Raw genomic sequence first — 10,213 nt, forward strand, 5'->3', positions numbered from 1 at the left:
AACTTTTTCACTGTGAGGGTGGTCAAACTCCGGGAAAGGAGCCAAGAGAGGTGAGGAAACCTCCGTGATAGGTGAGTATTCCCCTCTCTCGTTTGTACTTTTAAAGAAGAAAGTGGAAGATAGATACAAAGAGAAATAAGACTGGAGGCATCCCTGGTGGCAGGCAGAAAAAACGTGTAACTGTACTCCCAAAGGAATCAAAGGGAATCAGCCCCTTCTTCTCAGAGGGCTTTACCTATCAGCATTTTTTTAACTTCTGGAATATATGTGAAAAGCGATGAGCATTTGGAGGCAGGTTAAGCTGGGCTGGAAATGTGGTACCATTCCTCCCCTGCCCATCTGCCCCATGCTTTCACAGACAGCAAGGGCTTATGAATCAGCTCATACTACCAGCAAGACCTAACACCAATTCCCACCAGATTAACGTGCTAAGGGGTGAACAGTAGCATCAGGAGGTGATTTAATAAATTATTCTCTTCTCTTGGCTGGCAAGATGAGAAAAGCAGGGGTCAGAAGGGTTCCTGTTTCTGCTGATCCCATGGTACTCCCTGCTGAGATCAGAACTCCCAGTCTCCAGGTGGTGTTCCAAGATTTAGGCAACATCTGCTTCTCTGCTCTTCACAGGAGTTGTGGTCAATGGGCAGCTCATCGGGGCCAAGAAAACAGAGAATAAGAAGCTCAACACATACTTTGGCAAAATCGGGTTTTATTTCAAAAACAAAGGCCTGAAAGTGGAAATCACCACAGAAACAATAACGCTGAAAGATGGATCTTACAGCATCACGCTGACCTGGTCTGACACGGGGCACATCATTCGGAAACAGTAAGTTGCTGAGCATCTGTTGTCTGCCCTATGGAAACCATTTGCAACACAGCACTGGACTGACCCAGATCACAGGGTGCCTACATATGGGCACGTGAATCTTAGCTAGACGTCTGGGCTCTCGTTATAGTTAATGAAATTAGGCAGTAGGGCCAAGAGAGCGATTCAGTTGACCAGACACAAGTAGAAAGAGCTGAATTCCTCTCCCTACTGCTGACTGCATTAGCTAAGACCAGGATTCAGTTGCCTAAACACAAGCACCTAATGTTATCTGACATACCTTCAGGGTTCCTGACGTGATGGGAGACATGACTCACAACATCCAGGAGACCTTCACCTGCAGATTAGCAGCTAGCAGCCATGTGGGATACCCTACAGCACTAGACACCTGTTTAGGCAACGGGATCGCTTCCAAAATCTCCGTTCACTGTAGCAAGAGCTTAAATTTGCAGGGCAAGATCTGGTTGCCTGAACACGGGCATGAAGTGTCTGTCCTATTAGGCACTGTCCTGCCAGACCTCTGGGTACCACTCCCAAGGCTTCTGATGGATCATCTGTCATACCTGCCAGCCCCACGTGGTTGTTCTGGATGCCCAAGAGCATCTCAAGGGGCCTGAGATCTTACGTGTGGGCAGCTGAACCGAGTCCTTCCTTTGGTTCATCTCTGCTAGGCTTCTCATATCCGTGAGGAAAGCAAGCAACGTTACTATCACCGTGGGTGAGGAGATGTCCTTCATGGTTTTGCTGCACCGTGTGTGGAAGAATCACCCAGTTAATGTTGACTTCCTGGGAATCTACATTCCCCCTGAAAACCAGTTCTCTCCTGCAGCCCACGGGCTGATAGGTAAGGGCTGCGGGTCGGGCGGCGGGAATGACAGGGCGCCGGGAAGGGTTTTTGCTAGACCTTTGAGTGAATTCGTTGGTGACCGTGTCCTGATGGGGAAGGTGTGAAAATTATTCAAATGGAAAATGGGGGAGATTCCTGTGCTGTCCTGGAAGCCCCAAGGACATTGTAGAACATCAGGGACCAAGAGGTTATTCCTCGTCCCAGCTGGGGAGGGTGTTTTCAAAACAGGCCTGGCTAGCCTTGGTGACACTGTGACGGGGCTAATCTGCTGCGGGTTGAAAATAAGAAGACTGAAACAAACCCCTCAAACCTTCTTTCTGAGAAGACTTCCGTGCAAATGTTTGTAATCCAGCCCTCCCTTGAATGACAGCCCTTTTCTGGCAATGGTATAAAACAAAAGCAAGGGCTCAGTTCATGGGGAAAATCAGCCCTCCGAGCCCCGGACCCACCCGAGGCTCCTTTTAAGATGTGGGAATCCTGAGCAGCAGAGGTTGTTTTCCCGAATACTCTTCACAGCTCCAGTCTGCTTTCTTAGAGGAAGCTTGCTGGCTCAAAAGCAGAGCTTTTTACCCTCCCAGTGTGGGAGATCCAGCAGCGCTGGAGACACGGTGCCCTGCGATCTGTGCAGGAGGGGTTTGCCAGCTGCAGCTAGTTTGATTTTCCAAAAGTGCCCGGCAGCACTCAAAGGTGAGGACACGCAGAGAGCTTTAAACCTCTCTTTGATCAGGTCAGTTTGCGTCTGAACCGGCAGTGTACATCCACCACCACAGACCTGGGCAAGCTCCAGAGAAACCACAAGCCACCATGGAAGTGAAAGGAAACAAGCTCACTGTTACCAGGTAAGAATAACGTGCTTTATTGCTCTTTCTGAATCTGACTTCTTTTTAACGACATCAATGGCTGCAGGCTTATTAACTCTCAAGGATCTCGGGGAAAAAAAAATCCCTCTGCTTGCCCTCTGCTAATAATCTGGGTTTAGCTGTCGGCAAAACACTTGGGACTCCCGAGTCGGGTTCTTTCGTATTTGTGCACGAGCGGTTCTGTCCGGACAGCTGCCCAGCATCTGACAGGCCGTGTAAAAGCACCCGGGACCCCCACAAAAGGGCCCACGAGGTCACAGAACTGTAAAATTCATTGCATTTTGTGGTTGTTTCCACTCTCTGCTGGTGGAAGACGCACATCTCACCACTTTGGCAGAGCAGCGCCGCGAAAGAGCGCGATTACCCATGTCTTCTTGTCTACCTGTCATGCCGTTGACCTTCATTTTGGGTGGCCTCTTCCTCACAGGGGATTGCAGAAGGACTACAGGACAGACCGCGTGCTTGGGACTGATGTTCCGTGCTGGTTTGTGCACAACAGCGGGAAAGGTTTCATAGACGGCCACTACAAAGATTACCTCGTCCCCCACCTGTACAGCTTTCTGAAGAAACCCTGAATGCTCCAACGTGAAACGAGTTTCTTTTACAAAAAATCCTCATCCGCTCCCTCTTGCCCAAACAACTCCTCCCAAGAGTAGCTGTCAGCCTATCAAGCCAGATCGACCGAAGGTGAATTCACCACCGTTTGCTTTATAAATGATCAGTGTTCCAAAGCAATGTAACTCCCTTTTCTGTTAAAAAATGAAATCTGTAATAAAGTGACATGCTGGGTTGTAGTGGGTATCTTGCACCTGCCGTGTCTGATTTAATGGAGAGTAAACGCCACTAAAAATTTCAACTGTTTTGTAGTACACATTCCAGAATAGACTCGTAGTGTGGGTGACAGATGTGGGCAGATTTAATGCTTACACTTTTGTTTTTCCAGAGTGCGGGAAAATGTAAGTTCATGCACTGCTGGACTGGGCAAAAAGCAATGGGTTTTTTAAGCCTGGCCAGGAGGATGTGCACGAGCCATAAGGGAAATCTAACCGAAAAGGAACATGGTCTCTGGAAAGGGTGTCAGGAGGAGTCTCCAGTCTTTAAGGATGGGTTAAAGGACATTCCTCACCATTCCTCCAGTGGTGAGGAATGTCCTTGGAACAGCTGATGCTGCCAAATCGCAAGAAAATTAATTAGATGAGTCTGAGAGATCATCCAGCCTATTTTTTGTGAGAATTGCAACATCCCAGTGGAGTTCACACCCAGATACAAATCTGGGAAAGCAGGACAAATCCAGGCTATATAGTCTATATATAGTCTATATATGGAAACTTGTGGTAGTACTAAAAACTTCCCTTCCAGTGGGATTAGCTCCCAAAATAAGCCTTATTCTTCACGAGTATTCAACAATGAATGAGAACAGTAACAAAACAAAGATATGTGTGTATGTACTAGAGCCAGATTTAAAACTCTGCTTTCAGGCAACCTTAGGAAAAAAGATGTTGGCCAGATTCTTCTCAGCAGCCCTAATCTAGGAAGGGGACTCAAGTTATCTGCCCGCCATTCCGAACTTGAGTTTCCTTCCCTCACGAACGAAAGGCTGGTACGTGATCTTTCTTGCAGCCACGGTGTCAGGAGTGAGAGGATTAATGTGTTTTAAGTGTCTCTTCAAAGTAACTCTCGGAAGCGTAAGCGACTTCCCTACAAACCATTCGTTGCTTCTTTGAACTTATTTATTAGCTTTGGCCTCCACAACATCCTGCAGCAGCGAGCTCCCCAGTTTAACTAGGCCCTGTGGGGGGAGGAAAAACCTGTCGAGCGTGTTTTTAAACCCCCAAATCAGTAATTCCACTGTCTGTTTCCTAGTTTGTGTGTGAACACAAACAGTGAATAATCACTCGCTGTTCATCTCCACACAATTTGTAACTTGCCTATTACATTCCCTTTAACTTTTCAGGCTCCAGATTTTCAGGTGTAATTATTTTCAGTGACACAGAAGCTGTCCTGTTCTTCCACTTGTCCTCACTACTCTCTACACACCTCTTCTCACTCAGCACCTGTCCTTTGAGAAAGGCCAGAGCTGTTTACACAATCCAGGTTGCGCAAAGCGCCCGAATTTACAGACAAGCGTGTGCCTTCCATCTCCAGCGCCCTTCCTGGTAACTCCCCATTCTTTAGACACTGCATTACTGCTTGCCTCTGCCTCGCAGTTACGCCCGGGATCCCCGGAAAGCCACGTGATGCCCCGTGTGAGGTTATTTCAGGCTATTCCAGACCGCAGCTCTTTTACTCAACCTCTGCAGTCTTTCAGTTTTCCTGCAGGGGTCCCCTGGAAACCACGAACCAACAAGACGGTGAACCTCTGAGGCAAGGAAAGGGACGAGGAACGGTGACTTTTGCCTCTAGCGACCTTGAACTTTTCAACTGCAACGTAACTGATGTGCACATCAGGACAGCGTCCTGCCCCCTCCAACCCTCAGCTGAGATCTCCTCTGACGGGTACGGGGGATGTCGGTTTTCTTTCCGTCGGGTTCCCGAGACAGACGACCTAGCCGGGGGCAGACTGGGCCGTCAGGTGAGGGTTTGTAGCTTGCCCGGGACGACCTGCATCCTTCTTTCACACAAATACGGCAGCGCACCAGCCGGGCGCTTTACTGTGCTCTGTGGTGGATGTAAACCAACAGACGCCTCTCGCGTTCAGAAGGATGGTAAGAAATACACTGACCTAAGAAAGGTTTACGTTTATTCCTGAGCTGCCTTAGAAATTAAACATCGTACAAAATGTGACTTTTTTTAAAAAAAATTAAAAAGTAATGTTACATCATTCAGCGTAACGTCACTCATGTAGCAGAGCAACAACGGAAGCATGAACAAAGGAAAAGGCCCTGGAAAACCGAACCCGCAATCACCAGTTGGTACCTGCAGGAACAGTGGCCGGCACCCTAGAAACCCCGCCGGTAACACCCACCGCGGAGTCCGCGCGAAGACAAATTGCGTGTTAGCATTACTAGGAACCCTGACAAACCAGACGATGGAGGAGCGATGACTCGCGTTCTACTATCGCTGATGTGCTAACCAAAAACAAGTTGGTGACAGCACTAAATAAACCAGACCATTCTTACAACATCCAGGAAAATAATCCCCTGCAGCACTGTTACCTTCCCGCTATTCTCTTAATCCCTTCCCTTGTTCCTGCAGCCAGAACTCAATTTTGGCTGCAGACTGAGAAGTGTGTTGTTTAAACCCCACTGGCTCCGACACACACTGCCTGCCTCAAGCAGCTATCTGTAGGTAATTCTCTCTCTTACGGAACTGCTAACGCTCTTCAGTAAATAAAATACTCCAGCTTGCAGCTATCCGCTGTATTTTACAAAAGGAAATTGAACCAAATATTATAACATAACTTTGATATAGAATCAGATGAAATATTTCCACTGATAAGATTTCCACAAGCATTTTACGTAATAAATCCATAGTGATCTTTAAATAAATCTTGTGGTTAATTTCTATGTACATTATAAATACATACACACACACACAAGTAAAACCCTGACATGGTAGAGTCTTGTGTCTGCCTGCAAGATGCCAGAAAGATGTTTTTGGGAACCAAAATCTTCCCTGATCCAGGATTAGCGCCTCAGGCCAGTTTGGAAATATCTTCGTACTGGATATCTTCGACTCGGCGTCCTTTCAAAGGTCCCTGGAGAGTAACACAGTAGAAGAAGCAAGATCAAAATATAAACTTGTTTGTTTACTGAATTCCCAATAGGGAGCTTAAAGGAAGATAGCTGAAGGGGCTGTAGAAACCTCGCCACGTTTAGACATTTTTCAAGAAGCACAACCAAAGCGAACAGCGCTGGAAGTCACAGGCATTAGCGTTCTTACTCGGTGCCGCACACGGTAAAAGCACGACGACCACTTTTCTGTTTCGGTGCTCTGCCCACAAGCCACATATAACCGCACACTGGAGGCTGCACAGGGGGGGCAGAGCGGAACGCATCCAAAAAACCAGCAGGTTTGGGATTGGCTCACGGCACAATGTTTTCTGTTTCATTATTTTCTACCTGACCAGAGAATGTGACAGGGTCTCAACACTGTCCCAGAAGTCTTTCAGGACACTTTTTGTGTTAGTTAAAGTCCCTGCAATTTTGGGGCAAACATAAGCAGCTGTTTTGAACTAACTCACTGTGAACTTATAAGTAGTAAAAGATTTAATTCTGAATACAAACTTCTTACATATAAAAATCCTGGTCACCCTACAATCAATAAGAAAATTCTCACAGACTTCACTGGTTTCCAGGAGTAGTTTCACCCATTCTTAATTTATAGACTCAAGAGTTCATGCAGGAAGGGGAAATCTTAACACCTACAAGCATCAGAACTAGGGAAAAAACTACCCTTGCTTTCCAAGACCAACGTTATCATGACCCTTAGCTCCAACCAAAGCTCCTTCTGTGGTTAGGACACCTGCACAGTCTCCTCTCGAGCAAATTCTCCAGAATCCAATACGGGCCGAGTTTCTGCAGCCCTTCTTTGAACGGGATCCTAACAGGGCCTCTCCCCTGCAAGCTGTGTTTAAGAAGTTTGACTTTGAGCCAATATCCTCTCTGCTGTATCATTGAGTTTAAAGACTGGTTTTACAGAGGACAACAAAGAAGTAGCCACACAGACACAATGACATGGCCTAATTTTAGCCCAGAGAAAGGTGATACGTAAAAAAACCCCCAAACAAACCCAAAACAAAAGAACAACCATAACTGTTAACCATGAACAACACAACAAATAAGCACATAAAGCCCCACGTTCAGTCTGGAAAAGGCAGGAAAAAATTCACCTCCTTGCGTATTTAACTTTTTTTACCTTCCCACAAAATAGTACAACAGCAGCCGCATTCAAAATAAACACACAAAAAATTTCGCAAGTCTCTCTCAAGTTCGAAACTTGCTAAATTCAGCATCCTGGCATCTTTTTAAAGGCAAACAGCAGAGCATTAGTCTGCAATGGGGAATATGTGCTTGTTTTCCTACTGGTTGGGAATAGGCGGGGGGTGACCACAGCATTTTGCACACCATAAATCCCACCTGTAGGACAGGATTAATGACACCATCTTTCTTTGAGAAAGCTCTCCAATGTACAGATGAAAAGCACTCCACACAAACGAGATCTTGCAGTGTTTGACACTTACAGAGTCAATGATGATTGTCGCTGAAAACCTCTTTTCATTGATAGATTCCAAGATGCCTTCATTCCCCCTGTAACCACCATTTAATACCATCACTTTCTTGCCTGAAATGAGAAACAGGAAAACAGTTGCACAGCAGGGCTCCCAGCTTCTTTTGACGGAGCTGTGTTCAACTCCACTGACAGCTGAGGGAGAGGAGGTTTCTCCCGGCAGCTCCGGCAAGCAGCACCCAGCTCTGCCTTACAGCCTGCCCATTTCCAAAGCGCACCCAAGTCTACTGCTCCAGGCCGCACTGACGCTACGGGCAGCAGCCACTGAAACTACAGCAGGGAAAGAAGCCAAAGCTCTTTCTCCCGCATCCCATTCCCTGTGCTAATGGCTCAGTGCACCTCTTTTTTGCCTTTGGCCTCACACAGGCAGTCCCCGCAGGACATCAATCCTAGTGCACGGGTGGGCAGAGCTCACCTACAAGCACCGTTATGCTAAGGAGTGCTCACGGACACCGTCAACCAGCTCTCCACCAGCTGCAGAAATGCAGAATGCATCAGGTCTGCTGAAAAAAATCGTGACTCCCAAAATCCTACACCCCGTTTCCCCCTACACTGACATTGTTCTGCTTACTGCTGCCCTGACCGTCCCCTGAAATACTGGTCAGATGCTACACACAAACATTAGCGTTTACCAGCCAAAGAAACGCCAGTGAACCAAACAGGAGATGAGGTAAGCTTTGCCAAGTACCCACAGCTATTCGAGGCATGACTTTGGAGGGAAGACACAGGATAAATATGACCAAGGGCTCTGCAGGGCTCTCAGAGATGCTTCCTGGCAGCTGAAGAGAGATGCTTTCATCTCGTCAAATGAACTGATTCCTAAAGCACTTCTGTCTTCTCAGAAAATAATCTAATTCTTACGAGAAGGGACTGCGAAGACTCAAAGCAGAAGCAATGTAATAATTGCCTAGAAAGTAACCAGAGGGTATTTGGTAAATGATCAGAGTGGCTTACGAAATGCTGTCCCAAGAGCTTGTTATGGTGCTTTCAAGTGGATGAATTGTATTTTAAAAGAACTGAAATATAAGTTTTGGAGTGACAGCTAAGCTGAAAAACAAAAAAAACAGCTATACCTGGTGCGGGTATTACGGTTTCCAGATGCGTCTGATCAAGCTTCAGTTTGTCTCCAGAATCAATCATCTTCACAACTGCTGTATATTTGTCAATCACTTCCTGTTGTGAAAGGCAGAGGCCAATCAGAAAAATGGAAAAATTCTCTCTAAATTTACATTTCAGAATTAACAAACTCAGGACCATGAGTCTGCACTTCTAGATTTTCAAAAGCAGCAAGGACTTCTGAGCTGTCCTAAAGGCACTCAGCTTCCACAAACTGCCGGCTGGCCCCACTCTGAAGTTAAGGCTAGATTAAAAGGGCTCCTCGTGAACATCAACGACTGGTCTAATTGACCACCAATTTTGTTGGCCTCATCTGAAGGTTTTGTCAACCCTCAGGTCAGCTATCTTAGCTATTCTCTCAAAGATGGAGAGTAAATTAGGGGCTTCTTTCCCCCATGGGAGGCTAAGCTGGCTGGAAGCCACACAGCGACAACTGGGATACTACCTCTTGATGAGGCAAAATGCCACTGGTCATCTTTGCGCCTAGCACAAACCACGTTCAACCTCTCATATTCAGAGCTCAGTGGAAGGCAGCCGCCGGGATTCGTAAGCCCTCCCAGATATCTATCAAAAAAAGCCGTGATTTTGAGCTCTATACACTCTTGTCGATCATTCAAAACGCACCTGGGTGTCGTCTTTGGCACTCTTGCCAGAGACTGTTGAGCCTTGGACTACCTAGAGCAACACCATTTCACTGGCAGTGGCTAAAAGCACTTCTGAACAACGGAGCAAGGCTTACAGCCTGAAGATTTTGTATACAAATGAGATCCTGTTCAAAGGCAGCCTGCAGCTTAAATATCACTGCAAACCTAACTAGTCTCAGATTAAAATGCAACTGCACTGCTCTTGGTCATATCACATTGACAAAGTGACTATTCTCCAAGATGGTTGCGTTAACAGGGACAAACTACGCAGGACAAAACAGTGCTTAAGAAAGGATCACTGAGTAAATGACATTAAACCAATTCAGAGATTCAGTCCCCGTCCACAATAAGTCCCAATACAGTTAAGGTGACGTTTCAGCCCCTGTCAGTGTTGATTAAGGCTGAGCAACTTGCACAATGAAACAAAGTTTAAGCAGTCACCTGATACCAGAAAAGCCTGACCAATGCCACAAGCTTCCATTTGCACACTTTACCTTAACAACTGCCTTCTTCTTGTGATACTTCTCTCCAAGCTTTTTTGTCACAATTTTTACAATGATTTCCTGGAAGATTTGAAAGGAGGAAAAAAAAAAATAAAATGCCAAAATATACAGACAACTACACAATCTAAACTAACTGCACATTCGGGTCGCTCTGACTCCAACCACAGCCTGTACAGCACAGCACAGGAAGC

General features: G+C 46.4%; 1 protein-coding gene across 1 annotated transcript in view; it reads right to left on the reverse strand.

Moving 5' to 3' along the window:
* Positions 1 to 5,256: 5,256 nt before the first annotated feature.
* Positions 5,257 to 10,213, reverse strand: part of KIN (Kin17 DNA and RNA binding protein) — a gene marked incomplete at its 5' end in the record, with an annotated part of 16,855 nt that continues 11,898 nt past the window's right edge. The window contains 4 exons of the mRNA XM_009321768.1: positions 5,257 to 6,227; positions 7,713 to 7,813; positions 8,833 to 8,932; positions 10,014 to 10,082. Of these exons, the coding sequence (XP_009320043.1) occupies positions 6,165 to 6,227; positions 7,713 to 7,813; positions 8,833 to 8,932; positions 10,014 to 10,082 (333 nt within the window). The remainder of the gene's footprint in view (positions 6,228 to 7,712; positions 7,814 to 8,832; positions 8,933 to 10,013; positions 10,083 to 10,213) is intronic.

The sequence above is a fragment of the Pygoscelis adeliae genome, unplaced genomic scaffold (genome assembly GCF_000699105.1).
Source record: "Pygoscelis adeliae isolate BGI_AS28 unplaced genomic scaffold, ASM69910v1 Scaffold202, whole genome shotgun sequence".
NCBI classification, from domain to species: domain Eukaryota; kingdom Metazoa; phylum Chordata; class Aves; order Sphenisciformes; family Spheniscidae; genus Pygoscelis; species Pygoscelis adeliae.